We start from the raw sequence: 22,959 nt of genomic DNA, 5'->3' as shown, positions 1-22,959 counted from the left end.
CTGCTAAATGACTAAAATGTAGGAAAGTCTATATTTAGTAACATATCTATCTGGATACTGTCAAATATCAGTTTGAAAACATACACACACACACACCATTTTTATCCTATTTTTATTCTTGTTTGCAATATTGACATACTCATATCTAACAAACAAAAAGAAGATAGAACTTGTAGATATCGACCAGACACTGAGAATCACAGTTATTGCAGAACTGTAACACACATTACCAGACCACAAATGACCATATTATGGCAAGGTTTTATGAAGACTATGCAGCCAATGCTGCTGGATTACATATGATATACTATATATACTACATGTTTCAGCATGGCAGGGGAATGGGGGGTTAAGGAGTGTTGTAACATATCTGACTGGTTCTATTTTCTGTATTTTCTGCCTTGTCCAGGTTGGCCTTGGAGAAGCGTCATTCTCGTAAGTAAATCCGTGTGCATACCACGTCGTCAGCCCCGAACGTCTAGGGAATACAAACAAACACAGATTCCCATACACAGTCATGCCAGTGACCTCTCAATTCAAACTCACATTATATCTTCAAGAAAAGAAGTCAGCAAAGGTAAAGCTGTAGCATAATCGTGCTTTGGTTTTCTTTCTACTACATTAAACACTGCTTTGCATGGCAGACATTGTAGGTCATGATGGTGATGAGTAAATGTGTCCTCAAAATGCTAACATTGAGGGTTCCTTGTGACCAGCTTTATTCTGTCCCATCATTTTCTTCTTTTGAAGTTAAGTGGGATGGCTGTGCTAATTGTGAGACATACTGCAGCCTTAAACACTGATTTTAATCATAATCAAATAAATGGAGTGTGCATATCTTCTGGAAATGCGCCCCAGTTAAAGCGAGAACTGCCAAGGACAATCAAGCTAATGCAACATGAGTCTGTGTGCTTCCTTAAAATGAATGGTTGAGCCTCTAATCCAGGCCAGACCACTGTTTGTTTGGGCTTTTTCGTGGAATTCCTGCATATATTTTAGTCTCACTAGCTCACCGTCTGACCCATCGTCCAAAAGACGCTGTCTGGGTGTAAATTTGATGATGGATAACAACTATTTTCCTCATGTTGAACTTGGATTCCAGGGTGAGTTTTTAACAGTATATCAATATAATCTTGGTGTGATTCAATGTTCTCAAGTATCAATTTATGCTGCGTTGGTGGTGGCTGCTATGTTGCTTGACTAAAATGCTACACTTTAAAAAGCGTTTAAGGATTCGAAATTCTGGACAGTGTAAACACACCACCTCGAACCCATTAAAACGTTTAAAATCCTTTGAACTTTAAATAAACAAGCTACCTACAGAAGAGAAGTCTGGTTCTGTTGGGATTTAATGGCTAGAGATATTCAGATTAGAGAGTGCTATAGCCTACTGTATAAAACGACAGAACATCTGAATCCCTCCTGTAGTAGCAAGAGATAACCCCTGCACATGATGGGGTTGCGTCATATTATGTGCTGTAGTCCATGAGGACTGAAGTGAGAAGAGTAGAGCCTGTCTCAACAGCAGCCATCCGGATAGAACCACTGCTGTCATACTTCAACTAGATCAATGGGATCCATTAGTGCTGCAAGGCACCGCCACCAGCTGGAGGTCAGACATCCAACGTTACTGGAGCCCAGCTCTGTGAACCAAACATGTAGCCTCGCAAAGCCGCCTGATCCCGCAAGCTTACATTAAACGCTGCACGGATATCATGAATCAGTCTGGTACCAACCAAGTGGCAGCACTCAGGTTTTATCCCTAACCCACTGGAAGAAAATCCATGATCCTTCCTGATCGTCAGTTTTTAATGAGCAATACTCAAACACCAGTATGGTGACTCATCGATAAGGAAGAGCAAGCATGTAAGAAGATGTATTACATTTTATAAAAGGATGAGGTACCTTGTCATTACTAGTGTGTCTGAGCATCTCATTTCCATTTTGTTTGCAGTCATCAGTATTCCATTGGTGCATAATGGTGCATTGGACTGATCCTGAACTCTTCCCATTCTATGTTACTCTTGGGGCTTTAGACTAAACCAGATCCTAATATTGGACTCTGGACAGAATTGATCAAAACCGTATTCACAGGCTTTATGCAGCAGGAGTATCATGATAATGGCAATAGTGTGTTATATACCCCTCTTGTAATCCTTTCGCATCTCTCTGAAAGATGACGTACAGCTCCTCTCTTCAGGAGATGTCCACTCTTATAGTTTAATTTCCTTTATGTGGCATTGGGGAATACAAGCATCTCCAGGGTGGCTGCGTATGGGATTCTTTTAACAAAGTATTTTATAGGGCACAGTGTGTGCTTTTAAATCCCATCTTTATTGTGCAGTAAATGTACAAGCTGCTTTTAGACCATTCCCTCCCTCATGATATATCACTAGTTAGGAGGTCTGTGACTGAAGAGTTGGGACTGCAGACAATTAGGTTTAGAAACATATTCATAGCATCTTATAGATGCAGTGATGGTGTATTATGAAAATGTATAAAGGAATAGCGCACAAGAGTCTTATTATAGTTTCATAATGCTCTATGTATCTATAAGGTGCTATGCCCTTTTTCTAAGGCAATATAACAGTTCCTAAGAATGTCAAGTAAAGTTTGACCAATAATTAATTTATATTCTATGCACATGGATCCATGTCAAAATAGGAGTTTGTTTAAACCTTTTAAATGTAAAGTCCCCATATTTGGGGACCCTATTTGATTTTTAAAAATTCAATTCAGTCTTGTATGAGAATGGCAAAAGCAGGGTGTCTGCGGAAAGCTGCGTATCTTGGCTATTGATCGGTGCCTTCAAATCTTTGGTGTGACTTACTACCATATACAGTGAAGGAAAAAAGTATTTGATCCCCTGCTGATTTTGTATGTTTGCCCACTGACAAAGACATGATCAGTCTATAATTTTAATGGTAGGTTTATTTGAACAGTGAGAGACAGAATAACAACAAAAAAATCCAGAAAAACGCATGTCAAAAATGTTATAAATTGATTTTCATTTTAATGAGGGAAATAAGTATTTGACCCTTCTGTAAAACATGACTTAGTACTTGGTGGCAAAACCCTTGTTGGCAATCACAGAGGTCAGAGGTTTCTTGTAGTTGGCCACCAGGTTTGCACACATCTCAGGAGGAATTTTGTTCAACTCCCCTTTGCAGATCTTCTCCAAGTCATTAAGGTTTCGAGGCTGACATTTGGCAACTCAAACCTTCAGCTCCCTCCACAGATTTTCTATGGGATTAAGGTCGGAGACTGGCTAGGTCACTCCAGGACCTTAATGTGCTTCTTCTTGAGCCACTCCTTTGTTGCCTTGGCCGTGTGTTTTGGGTCATTGTCATGCTGGAATACCCATCCACGACCCATTTTCAATGCCCTGGCTGAGGGAAGGAGGTTCTCACCCAAGATTTGACGGTACATGGCCCCGTCCATCGTCCCTTTGATGCGGTGAAGTTGTCCTGTCCCCTTAGCAGAAAAACACCCCCAAAGCATAATGTTTCCACCTCCATGTTTGACGGTGGGGATGGTGTTCTTGGGGTCATAGGCAGCATTCCTCCTCCTCCAAACACGGCGAGTTTAGTTGATGCCAAAGAGCTCCATTTTGGTCTCATCTGACCACAACACTTTCATCCAGTTCTCCTCTGAATCATTCAGATGTTCATTGGCAAACTTCAGACGGCCCTGTATATGTGTGTTCTTGAGCAGGGGGACCTTGCGGGCGCTGTAGGATTTCAGTCCTTCACGGCGTAGTGTGTTACCAATTGTTTTCTTGGTGACTATGGTCCCAGCTGCCTTGAAATCATTGACAAGATCCTCCCGTGTAGTTCTGCGCTGATTCCTCACCGTTCTCATGATCATTGCAACTCCACGAGGTGAGATCTTGCATGGAGCCTCAGGCCGAGGGAGATTGACAGTTATTTTGTGTTTCTTCCATTTGCGAATAATCGCGCCAACTGTTGTCACCTTCTCACCAAGCTGCTTGGCGATGGTCTTGTAGCCCATTCCAGCCTTGTGTAGGTCTACAATCTTGTCCCTGACATCCTTGGAGAGCTCTTTGGTCTTGGCCATGGTGGAGAGTTTGGAATCTGATTGATTGATTGCTTCTGTGGACAGGTGTCTTTTATACAGGTAACAAACTGAGATTAGGAGCACTCCCTTTAAGAGTGTGCTCCTAATCTCAGCGCCTTACCTGTATAAAAGACACCTGGGAGCCAGAAATCTTTCTGATTGAGAGGGGGTCAAATACTTATTTCCCTCATTAAAATGCAAATAAATGTATAACATTTTTTAAATGCGTTTTTCTGGATTTTGTTGTTGTTATTCTGTCTCTCACTGTTCAAATAAACCTACCATTACAATTATAGACTGATCATGTCTTTGTCAGTGGGCAAACGTACAAAATCAGCAGGGGATCAAATAATTTTTTCCCTCACTGTATGGGCATACGAATTTATAAGGACAGGCTGAGCTGATTACCTCGTTTCAAGATGGCTGCTACCTACATTCCGGTTAGCGTTGTGAAGCATAAACGAAATAAACACGGAATAAGAGTCCCGAAAGCTGGGACTCCACAGATCATGAGGATATCTTATTTGTCTGCCTGTGACCTCCCGTTATTGATCACCAGCCCTGAGAGTCAAAACGTTTATTTTACACAACATTTTCACCAAACATCTTACAAGGTAAGCTTCAATTTGGTCTGTGTTTGAGCTATAGCTACATGGGGTATATCAAATTAATCATTAGGTTGGTAAGAACAACTCTAGCATATTGACAATGTTATCTGATGATGTATGACTTAATGGCAACATAAAATGTCTACCGAGTGACTAGGTTGAAAAAACACTTGGACATCCCCTGTATGTTCCCCGACACCACCACAATGTTTGAGAGAGGTTGGTGTTGTAGAAATGTAGTTTTTATAGTGAACAATAAATGTTAGGCACACCCAGTGTGCAAAAACAGTGCAATTACCACATTCAGACACTTTGGAGAGGTTGAAAGGACACTTGAATGTACCCTGGATTCCCCATAACACCACCACAATGTTTGAGTGAGGTTGATATGGTCGAAATTGTGTTTTTATACTGAACAAATAGCATTTAGGGATTGCAAATATGTAATAGCACTGGAATTATCTAATTTACAGACATATGCCACTTTGGAGAGGTTTAGGGACACTTGGAAACGTCCCGTGACCACACCTGACACTACTTACTAAAACATCTGCCAATTTCTAGTTGTTAGGTCTATCAATCCCATTTTATTTTCTGATATTGTTCACATGTTGTGGAAGCCATCTGATGTGTTTCCAGCTCTAGTCATCAATTATTCACTTATAGCTTGTCAATGAAAATAAAAAAACAAAAGAATGGTCATTTTGTGTGCTTGATCTTGTGTATTCTGAACTATGTAACTCCTACCTTCTGATCATTTCCTCATAATCTCCCAGATGTTTTCTTTCCAAATATACCAAGTTTTTGCATGTCAGAATCATGTAATTACACATGAATAGCAGTTACTTTCGGGTATGTCTATTTAGGCGGAAATCAAAATTTTGCCATTACAGGAAATTGGGTTCAGTGTGTAGAGATTACCACCCTAGTTCAGGCTTTTGGCTGGCGATACTACCATTACTACTACGACTATCAGTAGTATTTACTACTACTACGACTATTACTACTTCGACTACTATTATAGTCCTCGACTCCTCACCAGTATCAGCTCGTCTCCTAGCAGTTCTCTTGTCCAGTATGTCTTGGGCCCGTCTCCATCCACCAGCTTCTGCATGCACACCATCTTGTTCTCCGCTTCCCAGATTGCAAGACTCTGTGGGGCCATAGGAAGATATAGGGGGAGTAGTCAGTAGGCTACAGTATGCAATATAAAGCATCATTGGCAAATGCCTCAGCAACAAAACTGGTAACTTCTCATTTTACACACAGCAACATTTTCCACTTTGGGTGCCCTCGAGTAAATGCTCAAAATTGGACATAAATGTGCTGTCCTCTTTACACGCTAAAACAAAAGAAGCAGTGGTGGAAAAAGTACTAAAATGTCATTCTTGAGTAAAAGTAAAGATACCTTAAGAGAAAATTACTCAAGAAAAAGTAAATGTAATTACTAAAATATACTTAAGTATCAAAAGTAAAAGTATAATCATTTCAAATTCCTTATATTAAGCAAACCAGACGGCACAATTTTCGCGTTTTTTAAATTTACGGATAGCCAGGGGCACACTCCAACACTCAGACATAATTTACAAACAAATAATTTGTGTTTAGTAAGTCCGCAAGTTCATAGGCAGTATGGATGCCCAGGGATGTTCTCTTGATAAGTGTGTGAATTGGACAATTTTTCTGTCCTGCTAAGCATTCAAAATGTAATGAGTACTTTTGGGTGTCAGGGAAAAAGTATGAAGTACTTTTTAGTACATTATTTTCTTTAGGAATGTAGGGAAGTAAAAGTTGTAAAAAAATATTAATAGTAAAGTACAGATACCCCCCCCCAAAATACTTAAGTAGTACTTTAAAGTATTTTTACTTAAGTACTTTACACCACTGAAAAGCAGTAGAAACTATAAGGTGTATGACTACAATATGTACTTATCTATTGGTGTTAATTTCATCAGTCATTATGTACATAGCTGCTTCAATCTATCCGCTCCTTGATACAAATACAAACTTCAGGACCTCTCGCCAAATTCTTGAGACTTTAAGTCTCATCTATGAAGGCCTTTTTTATAGGCAGAAAAAGCACACATTCTAAAAGCCTCTTAGCACCAAAAAGGTAAAATTTTCCCACATTTTGTTACGTTACAGCCTTATTCTAAAATGGATTAAATAAATACAAATCCTCATTAATCTACACACAATAACCCATAATGATAAAGAGAAAAAAGGTTTTTAGATTTTTTTGCAAATGTATTAAAAATAAAAAACAGATACATTATTTACATAAGTATTCAGACCCTTTGCTATGAGACTCGAAATTGAGCTCAGGTGCAGCTAAGCACAGGCAAAATCCTAGAGAAAAACCTGGTTCAGTCTGCTTTCCACCAGACACTGGGTGATAAATTCATCTTTCAGCAGGACAATAACCTAAAACACAAGGACAAATCTACACTGGAGTTGCTTACCAAGAAGACAGTGAATGCTCCTGAGAGGCTGAGTTACAGTTTGGACTTAAATCTACTTGAAAATCTATTGCAAGATCTGAAAATACTTGTCTAGCAATGACCAACAACCAATTTGACAGAGCTTGAGGAATTTTGAAAAGAATAATGGGCAAATCTTGCACAATCCAGGAGTGTAAAGCTCTTAGAGACTTACCCAGAAAGACTCACAGCTGCAGTCACTGCCAAAGTTGCTTCTACAAAGTATTGACTCAGGGGTGTGAATACTTATGTAAATAGGGAAGGTGCTTCTACAAAGTATTGATTCGGGGGTATGAATAGTTATGTAAATGAGATATTTCTGTATTTAATTTTCAAGAAATTTAAATATTCTAAAAATATGTGTTCACTGTCATTATGTGGTATGTAGACTGGTGTGAACAAAAATATATTTAATCCATTTTAAATTCAGGCTGTAGCACAACAACATTTGGAAAAAGTTAAGGGGTATGAATACTTTCTAAAGGCACTGTAGATGCAGTAAGTCATGTCAGAAGCTAGCAGATTCATTACTTACCAACAAGAGCTGCAAATAAAATAAAAAACGACATACATTTTGGAGTTAGCTTTCCTTGCTTTGTCTAACTACTGTATCATGAATCTACCAAATAAGTTGTGTGGGTCCGAATGCAGTATTTATTCAGTTTCATCATAGCACAAACGTTTGTTAGCATGTTTCTCGCACTGGCTTTAACCATGAAGGAAGCAGGCCTGCCAAGGCAACAGTTGCCTAGCAACATGTTCCTCGGAGGGAGACAACTCTTTATAGCGCGGCAAATTCCCATGATCTGTTTCGAACCGAACAGCTAGCGCTATGATTTCCAATGATTCCCCGGTCTGGATGACCTGGAATGATAGAGAAGATTTCTAATGCACACTGGCTTCGTCATCCTTCTCAGGATCATGCCCCGTGCTCTAAATACCTCAACTGGATAGTTTGTCTGTAAATAGAAGGGCAGGCTGTACGTTGATCCTGCTGCTCTGATTGGATAGAGCATTCACTCGCTTCATATTTCACCCGATCGCTTCGCATTGCACTTCTTTCAGTTTTCACACGCAACAACTGTAATTTAGACACTGACCACAGCCACAAAACAACTGAACCACACATCTACTGACCACAACTACTGATCACAACTACTGACGACAACCACAAAACTACTGACCACAACACAACTACTGACCACAACTACTGACCACACATCTAATGAACCACACAACTACTGACCACAACCACACAACTACTTATCAAAACTACTGACCACAACTACTGACCACAACCAGGCTATCCTAACTTCAAATTTGTAAAACTTGTATCAACTATATCTATATTAATTAGCATACCAATCAAAAGTTACAGCTGATTGTCAGGAGTTTAGAGTGACGAAAAGTAGCTAGCTAACGTCAACTAACAGGTATCTCATGTCTCGTCATTGAGCAGCCCAAACTGAGCTGTTGCTATGGATACTTACCGAATGCAGAGGAGCGCATGGGGCAGCGCAGGGAGCGAGGGACAGACAGAGACAATCAGCTATGGATGCTAACGGAGGAAGTTACTAGATTTCTAATTTCAGGTTGAGCAATCGGGCCCGGGTAGGGCATGGTTAGGGCTCGCCCTAAAATGTCATGCCTTTCTGCTTTTCTTTCAAAATTCTGACCACTTTCTCAACAGGTTAGACCAGTGGTCTCCAACCTTTTCTGAGTCAAGATCACTTTTGCTGTCAAAAAACATGACATGAACATTAACCCTTTGACGCGTACAATCACACATTTGTGATCATTGTTGAGTGGTCCCTGCAGCATACCATCGCAAATATGTGATCGGAACAGTAGCAACAGAACGTAGATATGATGCAACAAACGCGTCTAAACAGCATTGTCTGAAAAGCATCTAAACAATGTTTTGTACTGATGGGAAATAAAGGTCTTCACAACTTTATTCCTCAATTTCATATTTTATTGTAAAAGATAAATGCGAACTTCATCATCCAAACATCACACGAAACACATCCACAGCCAAACTCATTCCATAAACCAGTCTAAATAACAGGATGCGCTGACCAATTTTTTTTTTAAAAAAACATAAATTAGCGACCTAACTATTATATTTCAAAACTTCAGCTTTGATAACAAAACAGATCAGTTTGTGTAGAACTTGCGAGGCACAGCTGAACTTAAATGAAATAATTTGCTTTTTTATTTTACTATCGTACCTGCATCTGTCATGGTGCTTTCAAGACAACTGGGAACTCGACGTCAGCGATCTTCAGGTCGGAAAGTCGGAGCTCTAGAAATACGCCCAAGTTTCCGAATTGGAATTCCGAGTTGGATGACAGTTCAAAACTATTTTTCCCAGTCGGATCTTGTTTTTTTCTGATTTCCCAGTTGTCTTGAACCCATCTGATGTCGGAAGTCTGAGATTTACGAGTTCCGAGTTCCCAGTTGTTTTGAACAGCATTAGTCTCAGCGGAGGGAGGGAGCTAGTAACAGAGGGTCCGCCTCTTATGGTCCCTGCTCTCTCCTTCCTTTCCTCCAGTGAGACTGACCAGAGAGAAGGGACACCGTCTTCCACCTGATGGCGAAACTCGAGTCGCACCGCATCTGCCTCATGCACAAATTCATGTTGTTCCTATGACCAGAGAATGTAAAATATTCCTTGAGCTGCATATTATAATAAAAATGCAGGGCTATCGATACACTGGGCAACTCATTCATTGCAGCTGCAGCGTGAGTGGAAGTAGGGAGAAGCGTGTTTTGTGTTTTTTAATAGTGTTGATTAAAAACTGTGTTGACAGTGTGGAATAAAAACTTAAACATCAAGTCACTCATAGAAACAGCAGCTCTTTGTTGTATTCTTTGACAGTTTCTCTCTTGTCATGGTTTTAAAAGTTCTGAAATCTCAAGTAGGTTATTATCAAACTTTGCTGTGGTCGGGGGAATGGAAGCTGTAGGCAAAAGTGATTTGAGCTATCCAATTGGCCAGGGCAGTAGGCACACTTGATTTAGCCACAGATCACCCAGTCAAACCACCGGGTAGACATAGTTAGTCTTTTCAGACAAATGAAATGGTTCAAAATGGGAACACTTTGCCTACCCAGTATGCAGGGCTTCCAAATCAAGTGCACCTACCGCCAACAGCGCAACACGAATGACAAAAAAAGGAGCGCAAGCCTTTTTCATTGGCTTTTCTACAGAAATGTTTGGTGATCGACTAGGAATTCCTTGAAGATCGACCAGATCGACCAGATGGTGACCACTGGGTTAGACAGAAACTTAGTACATAACATCTTCCTCTACTTCACTGCTATTCAAGCTGAAATGGTGATCACTGTTAGCCTAAACAGTTTATTTATTAGATAGAATGGGGGAGCACATAAGACTTTATGCCACACAGCTCACTCCAACCCACTAAACTAACCTACCACTGTTTGTCTACATGTAGTTATCATTTACCGTTAGTACTGGTCTGTAGGCTGCCTTGCACAGTAGTAAACCCCCATCCAGCTGACAGCGCTGATATGCAATTCACTGCTCACCACCCACTAGAACCAAGTAATTTTCTAAAATTTCTTGACTAGAACTTGGAAGTAGGATTGGAGACGACTTTGTTTTGATTTCAAATATTATTTGTATGGAGTAAAGACATACTGACTTCCTCAACACATACACAAATCTCATTCGACCGAAAATGGCCATTCATCCATATTGCATAACTTCCTTTATCTTTGCATTCATCCATTAGGTCTTTCATCCTGTGTCCTTACTTTACTTATCTATCCATTTATTTATATATCCTATTCATTGATCTATCCATCCAGTCATAACTTGCTTTTAACAGCTTTATCATTTGATGAAGAAATACATGTATGGTTGAAGGGAGCTTACTATAGCTAAAACAAAACTTATAAACTTCTTCCACTAGATGCACCATCATATTTCTCTCCCCAAATGATAGCCTAAAACCTTTCTAATTCCTTATGAGTAAAAGTGTAGTAGTCTTAGTGTAGTTATCTGTGATGAAATATGTGAACAAACTGCCCCACAGTCCAAAGTAATAAGGTTGATATAATAGTCTATCAAGGTAATCAGACCAGATATTTTTATATATTTAACTTTTACTATATGTGACCTGTTTTAAAAAAAACTATGCGTATGTCGTACGTCACTACTTCACAGGAGTGGCATTTCAATGTTTTCTTTCAGTGTTTTTTCATCAAAATATGTTTTTTGGAAGAAATGCCTTCTGGAACATGTGAACTTTCATGTGCCTTAATAACAAACTTGTATGCCATTTGTAAATACAAATACAATAGTTAAATAACGAGCCTAGTTGGTTTAGCCATGGAATAATAAAGGAACCTTCCCGCTAGCCATGATTGGCTGAGATAATGGATGGGCTGGACATGCCGAGAGATGAGTTCGGATTGCTCTGCTATGTAGCATGATTCTGTTTATAACATGATCTGCTAAGTATGTGTGGATAATCATGTCTACCGCAGCTTTTTTTTAAAGATATCATGAAGAACTGAAAAAGTTTTGCTACTGCTCAACATTGCTGAATGAAGTTAATAGCGCTATCGACAAAGCTCAGTGGGAAAACGTTGTGATGGACTACTTTCTGGAGGATGATTGTGCCATCCTGACTCTCTCTGACTGAAAATAAATCAGACAATGAGGAAATTGATTTAGGTAAAAACATTTTCATTGAACCAGACATTGTGGTCTTCTGATGACAATGGTGGGGAAGAAACGGTGTCATCGTCACGGAAGAAGTTGACCGAGTTTTGAAATCAGTGGAATGCCCGGTGGAAGCAGAGAGATGATTGCCAAATGCGGAGAGTCCAAAAAGAGAACACAGAAAGAAGGCTGTTGTATAAAACACCTGTCTCCGGATTACATCTTCAAACTAAGGGCAACCATGGCATCCATGACAGAGGGAGAAGCGTTCATCCATGTATACGGGTAAGAGTCTTGCTACATTTTTAGGTATTATACGTTTCTAATTTTGTCAGAAAGTCGTTTTCATTGCAAGTTAAAGCGCACTGTTAGCTAGCTAGCTAACGTTAGTGGGGTTACAAGTTTATCAACTTTCAAAGCAGAATTACTTTCTCATTGTTCCTCTACTGCAGTGTATGATCTACCATTTTCTAGCTCGGAGTCTCTACTTTTGCTACATAGGACCAAATCCAGGTGGTGGGTCACATATTTCACTGCTTCAATGAAGTAAAAAGTTTTACACTTCTTCCACTACCACAAAAAATATTCTAATTGCATATGGTTTCCTCCCACCACAACAGCAGGTCTTCAAATTCAGAAAGCAAAAAAGAAGTTGCAGAACCATTGTTTATTTTAAACACGGACTGCAATATGAGTCGTGCTTGACATGAGAGTTTGGATTTTGGAATGAATGGATATGCAGTAGTGAAATCCAAAACGACACAACCCCACCTTTTCATCTGAACAAATAGTGCAAATTAAAACTCACCAGAAACGGGTGGGCTTGGCGAGCAGAGCATCATCGTCACGATTCTATCTATGCTGGTGATGCGCTCGGAAGCTAGCAAGATTTTAGCGGTCTCTGGCTCTTCAAATTAATGAATCACCGTCATTTATGTTTAGTATCTGCATAGCTAATGCCAACAGAAGCAATTTAGTGCTAGTAGCAACTTGGTGAATGATAAGTCAATGCACCTTTGTGCACACTCAAAAAAGTTTGACTTTTCAACCGCTTACCTTGAAATAAAATGTTACTTGCACTCAGGGGTGCACATTTGGTTTTAGAAGTGGGGGAGACATCACTTTATTATTTAAAAAAATTGTCAGATAAACACTCCAAACAGCTCAGAGGCGTCCGTATGGTCCTAAAGCACACCTTTGCCTAGTTTTGTATCACATTCCAATAAAACTGGGGGGCACAAAATGCAATTTCAGAATGTGGGCCCCCACCCCCCGTCCCCAGTGAAAGTTGCACCCCTGCTTGCACTAATAACCTACTTCACTACTAACCTCCCGAGTGGCAAAGTGGTCTAAGGCACTGCATCGCAGTGCTAGCTGTGCCACTAGAGATCCTGGTTCGAATCCAGGCTCTGTCGTAGCCGGCCGCGACCGGGAGACCCATGGGGCGGCGCACAATTGGCCTAGTGTCGTCCAGGGTAGGGGAGGGAATGGCCGGCAGGTATGTAGCTCAGTTGGTAGAGCATGGCGTTTGCAACGCCAGGGTTGTGGGTTCGTTTCCCATGGGGGGCCAGTATGAAAAATACAAAAAAAAATAATGTATGCACTCACTAACTGTAAGTCGCTCTGGATAAGAGTGTCTACTAAATGACGTAAATGTACTGTAGGTCTAGTGAAATATTTTCAAGGTACAGTATCTTCTTTTGACCACTAGATGTCCTCGGTCATATTCAGATCAGTGGTTCAGAAACATATTAATTGATATGTTTTGAGCATTGTGGGAGTGTTGGTAAATCATACACTGTTAAAAAGAGTTGTGCACATTTATGTACTTCCAAGATGATTAAACACACATTGTGGAATATACAAGAAAATTCCTGTGCCCTAGAGTTTCTTTTTCAAACAAATCAAACAATGTAAGAAGTTTGTCAGTCAACAATGATGAATTAACACATTTGTTTCATTTTTTTATAAACAAGTTAGACAAAAAGAGAGCGAAGTTGAGAGTCTTTGGGGGGAGTTCATGTTTAATTGAATCAGAGGCCTTATGGCCCAACTGATGACTCAGAAGCAACACGCGGAGGAGAGGCAACCATTCCCACATCCTTCACCCTAAAAACCTCCTGTTTTGATTACATTCGTAAACAACAAGCGGAGGTCGTCACACATCTATAACGTTGTGGGGCACCATGAGTTGTTTCTTGCAGATGTTTTGAAACTAAACTGTTTGGCTCTTTGGTTCCTGACAATGTACAGGTAATGGAGCAAGTATTTTACACAAACTATCCATATTGGTCCAACAGACATGGAAGTGGAGTTCAACAGACATGGAAGTGGAGTTCAACAGACATGGAAGTGGAGTTCAACAGACATGGAAGTGGAGTTCAACAGACATGGAAGTGGAGTTAGAATATACACTAAGTGTACAAAACATTAGGAACACCTGCTCTTTCCATTACATAAACTGACTAGGTGAATCCAGTTGAAAGCTATGATCCCTTATTGATGTCACTTGTTAAATCCACTTCAGTTAGTGTAGATGAAGGGGAGGAGACAGGTTAAAGATGTTTAACCCTTGCGACAATAGAGATATGGATTGTGTATGTGTGCATCGACTAGGACCGTGACCTTGATTACCATAAATTCCAAGTCGCTCACATTCTGTATGCACTGAATGTTGCGCCCTTCAAGGTTGTTTTTCACGTACACGAAGTGTAAAAAAATTCGCTTTCACCTGGTCAGTTTATGTTATCGGCCTGGTCTCATAGACTAGACATGACATAGTAAACTTAAATCCAGGACACTCAAATGAGTATGTTATGTTTGGTTACATAAGACAGATAGTTTCTTAAGGCAAAAATGAAAGTAGGCTAGTTGGTCGGGCATATACCATGAATATCTAGCAACCCAAAGGTTGTGAATTTGAATCTCATAACGGACAACTTTAGCATGTTAGGTAATTAGCAACTTTTGTGCTATTTACTACTTTTTAGCTACTTTGCAACTACTTAGCATGTTAGCTAACCCTTCCCCTAACCTTAACCCTTCCCCTAACCTTAACCCTTTAACCTAACATGAAATGGGTGATGGACATCCACAAATTAACCTTTTCACACGTGAGTTCCAACTATCTCTAACGGTCTCCCCAGCGTGAGTTGTTTTATGCACATGATGTCAGATTTTGATGAATGGTGAGCTCACACGTGATGTGATTAAATATAAATAGTAATTGCAATTAGCTAATTCATATTGTGGTTTCTGTCAGCCGAGCGTTCTCTAAATATGACATCTTGTGTTACGTCAATCTTTCCTCAGTTAGCTCTAGGACTGATGTAGCCTACATTTTCCGATTTGGATGATTGTGTATGCTGTCGCTACTTCTGTGAATGTCTGAACATTGCATCCAAAAATAAACTGGTCACATTCAGGACATAACTTTGTAAGGACTGTGTTTGTGCGAAATGTTTCTGTGAAAAAAACCAATGTGGCTAGCTCAAATGCTGACTGTTGCATCAATCGAAACTAGACGTTCTAAATAAGTGTTCTAATCAAACCGGTTTGATCGTACGCTGCAGGGACCACTGTAGAATTATCACACCTGTTTGTTGGTACGTGTGAAAAGGTTAATACATACCAGATGAAACGTAACATATCATACTAAATGGAGTGTCTCGGATTTACTCTTGAACTGTTCAAGCTAAAGACACCAAACTAACTTTCACATGTTGGCTGGTTTTTCCGTGCATTGGCAAGACAGGACAGCTGCCTCCAGTAAGACAAGGGGTGGCGGTCTGTGTCTATTTGTCAATAACGCAAAATCAAATATTAGTGAGTATCTCATGATAAGCTGTAGACCACACTATTCACCAAGAGAGTTTTCATCTATATTTTTCATAGCTGTCTATTTACCACCACAAACTGATGCTGGCACTAAGAACGCACTCAACGAGCTGTATAAAGCCATAAGCAAACAAGAAAATGCTGATTAAGAGGCGGCGCTCCTAGTGGCCGGGGACTTTAATACAGGGAAACTTAAATCTGTTGTACCGTCATGTGCAGCCAGAGGAAAAAAAACTCTACACCACCTTTACTCTACACACAGAGAAACGTACAAAGCTCTCTCTCGCCCTCCATTTGGCAAATTTGACCATAACTCTATCCTCCTGATTCCTGCTTACAAGCAAAAACTAAAGCAGGAAGCACCAGTGAGTCGCTCAATACGGAAGTGGTCAGATGATGCAGATGCTAAGCTACAGGACTGTTTTGCTAGCACAAACTGGAATATGTTCCGGGACTCATCCGATGGCATTGAGGAGTATACCACATCAGTCACCGGCTTCATCAATAAGTGCATCGATGACGTTGTCCCCACAGTGACCGTACGTACATACACCAACCAGACGCCATGGATTAAAGGCAACATCCACACTGAGCTAAAAGGTAGAGCTGCCGCTTTCAAGGAGCTGGACTCTAACCCGGACGCTTATAAGAAATCTCACTATGCCCTCAGACGAACCATCAAACAGGCAAAGCGTAAATACAGGACTAAGATTGAATCCTACTACAACGGCTCCGACACTTGTCGGATGTGGCAGGGCTTGCAAACTATTACGGACTACAAAGGGAAGCCCAGCCGCGAGCTGCCCAGTGACACAAGCCTACCAGACGAGCCAAATGACTTCTATGCGCGCTTTGAGGCAAGCAACACTGAAGCAAGCATGAGAGCACCAGGTGTTCTGGACTACTGTGTGATCACGCTCGCCGTAGCCAATGTGAGTTAGACCTTTAAACAGGTCAACATTCACAAGGCCGCAGATTACCAAGACGTGTACTACGAGCATGCGCTGACCAACTGGCAAGTGTTTTCACTGACATTTTCAACCTGTCCCTGGCCGAGTCTGTAATACCTACATGTTTCAAGCAGACCACCATAGTTCCTGTGCCCAAGAACACCAAGGTAACCTGCCTAAATGACTACCGACCCGTAGCTTTCACGTCTGTAGCCATTAAATGCTTTGAAAGGCTGGTCATGGCTCACATCAAAACCATCATCCAAGAGACCATAGACCCACTCATATTTGCATACCACCCCAACAGATCCACAGATGATGTAATCTGTATTGCAGGCAACACTACCCTTTCCCACCTGGACAAAAGGAACACCTGCATGAGAATGCTGTTCATTGAATATAGCTCAGCGTTCAAAACCATAGTGACCCCAAAGCTCATCACTAAGCTAAGGACCCTGGGACTAAACACCTCCCTCTGCAACTGGATCCTGGACTTCCTGACGGGCCGCCCCCAGGTGGTAAGGGTAGGTAACAACACATCTGCCACGCTGATCCTCAACACGGGGGCCCCTCAGGGGTGCGTGCTTATTCCCCTCCTGTACTCCCTGTTCACCCATGACTGCGTGGTCAAACACGACTCCAACACCATCATTAAGTTTGCCGACGACACAACGGTGGTAGGTCTGATCACAGCAACGATGAGACAGCCTATAGGGAGGAGGTCAGATACCTTGCAGTGTGGTTCCAGGATAACAACCTCTCCCTCAACGTGATCAAGACAAAGGAGATGATTGTGGGCTACAGGAAAAAGAGGACCGAGCACGCCCCCATTCTCATCGTATGTTAACTGCTCGGCTTCCGACCGTAAGGCACTACAGCGGGTAGTGAGTACGGCCCAGTACATCACTGGGGCCAAGCTTCCTGCCATCCAGGACCTCTATACCAGGTGGTGTCAGAGGAAGGCCCTAAAAATTGCCAAAGATTCCATCCACCGTAGTCATAGACTGTTCTCTCTGCTACCGCACGGAAAGCTGTACCGGAGCGCCAAGTCTAGATACAAAAGACTGCTGAACAGCTAATCAAATGGCTACCAGGACTATTTGCATTGACAGGTTTTTAGAAATATGTGAAAATGTATTACAAATAAAAAAAACTGGAATACCTTATTTGCTATGAGACTCGAAATTGAGCTCAGCTGCATCCTGTTTCCATTGATCATTCTTGAGATGTTTCTAAAACTTGATTGGAGTCCACCTGTGGTAAATTCAATTGATTGGACATGATTTGGAAAGGCACACATCTGTCTATATAAGGTCCCACAGTTGACAGTGCATGTCAGAGCAAAAACCAAGCCATGAGGTCGAAGGAATTGTCCGTAGAGCACTGAGACAGGATTGTGTCGAGGCAAAGATCTGGGGAAAGGTACCAAAACATGTTTGCAGCATTGCAGGTCCCCAAGAACACTGTGGCCTCCATCATTCTTAAATGGATGAAGGTTGGAACCACCAAGACTCTTCCTAGAGCTGGTCGCCCTGCCAAACTGAGCAATCAGGGGAGAAGGGCCTTGGTCAGGGAGGTGACCAAGTACCCAATGGTACTCTGACAGCGCTCCAGAGTTCCTCTGTGGAGATGGGAGAACCTTCCAGAAGGACAAACTTATCTGCAGCACTCTACCAATCAGGCCTTTATGGTAGAGTGGCCAGACAGAAGCCACTCCTCAGTAAAAGGCACATGACAGCACGCTTGGAGTTTTCCAAAAGGCACCTAAAGGACAGTCAGACCATGAGAAACAAGATTCTCTGTTCTGATGAAACCAAGATTGAACTCTTTGGCCTGAATGCCAAGCGTCACGTCTTGAGGAAACCTGGCATCATCCCTACGGTGAAGCATGGTGGTGGCAGCATTAGGCTGTGGGGATGTTTTTCAGTGGCAGGGACTGGGAGAATAGTCAGGATCGAGGGAAAGATGAACGGAGCAAAGTACAGAGAGATCCTTGATGAAAAAACTCCAGTGCGCTCAGGACCTCAGACTGGGGCGATGGTTCACCTTCTAACAGGACAACGACCCTAAGCACACAGCCAAGACACCGCAAGAGTGGTTTCGGGACAAGTCTCTGAATTTCCTTGAATTGCCCAGCCAGAGCCCAGACTTTAACCCGATCGAACATCTCTGGAGAGACCTGAAAATCGCTGTGCAGCAACGCTCCACATCCAACCTGACAGAGCTTGAGAGGATCTGCAGAGGAGAATGGGAGAAACTCCCCAAATACAGGTGTACCAAGCTTGTAGCGTCATACCCAAGAAGAGTCAAGGCTGTAATCGCTGACAAAGGTGCTTCAACAAAGTACTGAGTAAACGGTCTGAATTCTTATGTAAATGAAATATTTCAGTTTTTTATTTGTAATTAATTATCAAATATTTCTAATAACCTGTTTTTGCTTTGTCATTATAGGGTATTGATGAGGGAAAAAAACATTTAAATCAATTTTTGAATAAGGCTGTAACATAACAAAATGTGGAAAAAGTCAAGGGTTCTGACAACTTCTGAATGCACTATATAAATGGAAGTAGTTTAGTGCCTAAAAAAAGGGGCCAAATATGTGGAGAAACAAAAATATATACTGATATGTTTTTGTATCTCTCAGATATAGGACAGACATTTTTAAAAAAAACTTTGATTTTCTTGACTATGTTTTTCCATGTACAGTTGAAGTCGGAAGTATACATACACTCAGGTTGGAGTCATTAAAACTTATTTTTCAACCACTCCACACATTTCTTGTTAACAAACTATAGTTTTGGCAAGTCGGTTAGGACATCTACTTTGTGCATGACACAAGTAAATTTTCCAACAATTATTTACAGACAGATTATTTCACTTATAATTCACTGTATCACAATTCCAGTGGGTCAGAATTTTACATACACTAAGTTGACTGTACCTTTAAACAGCTTGGAAAATTCCAGAAAATGATGTCATGGCTTTAGAAGCTTCTGATAGGCTAATTGACACAATTTGAGTCAATTGGAGGTGTACCTGTGGATGTATTCCAAGGCCTACCTTCCAACTCAGTGCCTCATCGCTTGACATCATGGGGAAATCAAAAGAAATCAGCCAAGACCTCAGAAAAAAATGGTAGTCCGCCACAAGTCTGGTTCATCCTTGGAAGGAATTTCCAAACGCCTGAAGGTACTACGTTCATCTGTACAAACAATAGTACGCAAGTACAAACAGCATTGGACCGCGCAGCTGTCATACCGCTCAGGAAGGAGACATGTTCTGTCTCCTAGAGATGAACGTACTTTGGTGCGAAAAGTGCAAATCAATCCTCAGAACAACAGCAAAGGACCTTGTGAAGATGCTGGAGGAAACAGGCGGAAAAGTATCTATATCCACAGTAAAACGAGTCCTATATCGACATAACTTGAAAGGCCGCTCAGCAAGGAAGAAGCCACTGCTCCAAAACCGCCTTAAAAAAGCCAGACTACGGTTTGCAGCTGCACATGGGGACAAAGATCGTACTTTTTGGAGAAATGTCCTCTGGTCTGATGAAACAAAAATATAACTGTTTGGCCATAATGTCCATCGTTATGTTTGGAGGAAAAAGGGGGTTACTTGCAAGCCGAATAACACCATCCCAAACGTGAAGCACGGGGGTGGCATTATCATGCTGTGGGGGTGCTTTGCTGCAGGAGGGACTGGTGCACTTCACAAAATAGATGGCATCATGAGGAAGGAAAATTATGTGGATATATTGAAGCAACATCTCAAGACATCAGTCAGGAAGTTAAAGCTTTGTCGCAAATGGGTCTTTCAAATGTACAATGACCCCAAGCATATTTCCAAAGTTGTGCCAAAATGGCTTAAGGACAACAAAGTCAAGGTATTGGAGTGGCCATCACAAAGCCCTAACCTCAATCCTATAGAAAATGTGTGGGCAGAACTGAAAAAGCGTGTGCAAGCAAGGAGGCCTACAAACCTGACTCAGTTACACCAGCTCTGTCAGGAGGAATGGGCCAAAATTCACCCAACTTATTGTGGGAAGCTTGTGAAAGGCTACCCGAAATGTTTGACACAAGTTAAACAATTTAAAGGCAATGCTACCAAATACTAATTGTGTGTATGTAAACTTCTGACCCACTGGGAATGTGATGAAAGAAATAAAAGCTGAAAGAAATAACTCTCTACTATTATTCTGACATTTCACATTCTTAAAATAAAGTGGTGATCCTAACTGACCTAAGACAGGGAATTTTTACTAGGATTAAATGTCAGGAATTGTGAAAAACTGTGTTTAAATGTATTTGGCTAAAGTGTATGTAAACTTTGGACTTCAATTGTATGAATCTATTATATTATGCGTTTCGATGGGCTAATAGCAGTAAGTCCAAATTCTATGTTTTATCAAATATTTATATTACATTTTTTTGGGTTACCTAAAGGTGTCCTATAACAAAATCAAATAGCTAAATGATGACCATCTTAAAACAATTCCATATGTTAGCTTGTCCTCCATCCACTTTCATGGGATTTCCTCAACATTCTACAGGCTCCATTGTGACATCATGACTCCCAACATTGTATTCACAGTAAACAATGTAACTTTTGACACATCAGCTACTTTGACGACTTTGCCAACAACTTCGACAAAAAGTTAGAAGGTATGACATCTTCGTTTACTTCTCTGCTATTAAAATCTAAAATCAGAACAGAATTATCTGGTAACGATAAAACATTAAAGCTATTTTAGTAACCACATCAACAACATTTTCTGTGAACTTTTAGAAACAACTGCCGTTTTGACCACTTTACCAAGTTAGACAAAAGCTTTGAGCATATGACGTCTTCCTCTACTTCTCAAATCTGAAGTCATAGCTTTTACCAATCAAGAGGTAGAGCTGGTTTAGTAACCTCATCAACTGCTTTCATTAAAGAAAAACTGCCCCTAAAAAACAACTTCTCATTTTGAAAATGGCCTATGAGTCAAGTGTCAAAATTTACTACAAAGTGTAAATAGGATAATTTTGGTCATAAAGTCAGTCTCGTCCAAAACGAAGATTTGCAAGTTCATAGGAAAACATTGTATGTCACGGAATGAAGGGTACTGTAACAGTATCCTTGGCTTGGGTTTATTTCAATCCTTCCCCCATGCCCACAGCTGGCAGCACCCAAGTAATCATACATTCGGAGTGCAGCTGCATACGACCTGATCATAATGCTAATGTTCAATTTGGTTTGACATTCGATATCCCTATGGAGCTAATTAGGGACCATCAGTAAATTACACAATGTACATAGGATAACATTTTAAAAGGTCAATGACTTAAAAACCTCAAACCAACTATAAATTGTAGAAATTCAAATACAAATATTGAAAGCATTTAATATGACAACTAAAAGATGTGAAACATTAAAATATTGTTCCATTTATTGATGGTCCCTAACAACTAGCCCCAGAGATAGGCTATCCAATGTCAAACAAATTTTGCCACGGCCAGCTGAAGCTAATTGGCAAAAAACGTTGGCTAGCACGAGCAAGCGTAGGCGGCTTCAAGACACAAGACCTGGTTAGACTGTTTCAAGTTATTTAGAAGGGTGAATGACTGTAACTGTGTATTGTTTCGGCAGAGCGAATGTACAAACCCTTGCCACATTTGAACACACACAAGAGACACCCACATTAAACCACCCCCCAAGACAATTCTCGTTTGGCTTCAGTCATGGCCGCTGCATTTCTTAAGGACAAAGCCGAATCAGGAAGTCCCTTTACGCTAACTTTGTTGGTGGCACTTCCCTGGTTACCATAGAAACAGTTGGTCTCATTGTGCATTAATCAGGCCATCCAGGAGTTCACAATGTTATTTTGTGATATCTGCGGCCAAAAATGTTTGCTTTAGCGAAATGCGACGCAATTTGCAATGTTTTTTGGGGGGTTTTCATCATGTTCATTTCATATAAAGCAAAACAGTCATATGTGCTAGTATGATTTTAAGCAGAATATGTCTTTATGCTGCCTGCAGCATGATCTATTTTCTTGTGCGCACATATGATTGACAGTTGGTCTGAGCACATATCTGGAGTCGCTGCTGAGCCGTAGGAGCGTGTATCAATCCTTCATTGTGATTCGTTGATTCATAGTGGCCAGCAGTTCAAGCTAAAAATAATAATGATTCAGTCAAAAGAGTTGTTCAAAATTAACTAATCATTCGCGAACTGCACATCACTAGGCCTACCGCAGATTTCCTTTCTATCGCTTCAGTCACGCTGTTGTGGTGGCTGTTCGGACATTCCTTTCACATGCTTTACTGATTC

The 22,959-nt window shown here is 40.9% G+C and overlaps 1 protein-coding gene across 1 annotated transcript in view; it reads right to left on the bottom strand.

Annotated features, from left to right (window-relative positions):
* Positions 1-427: 427 nt before the first annotated feature.
* Positions 428-22,959, bottom strand: part of LOC311137360 (cellular retinoic acid-binding protein 1-like) — a gene marked incomplete at both ends in the record, with an annotated part of 55,431 nt that continues 32,899 nt past the window's right edge. Inside the window, 2 exons of the mRNA XM_084171809.1 lie at positions 428-478; positions 5,725-5,838. Of these exons, the coding sequence (XP_084027935.1) occupies positions 428-478; positions 5,725-5,838 (165 nt within the window). The remainder of the gene's footprint in view (positions 479-5,724; positions 5,839-22,959) is intronic.

Source organism: Coregonus lavaretus, assembly GCF_964263955.1.
Source record: "Coregonus lavaretus genome assembly, chromosome: 11".
Lineage (NCBI taxonomy): Eukaryota > Metazoa > Chordata > Actinopteri > Salmoniformes > Salmonidae > Coregonus > Coregonus lavaretus.
The sequence above is the reverse complement of the archived record's forward strand: the minus strand, read 5'-3'. Positions and strand labels throughout refer to the sequence as shown.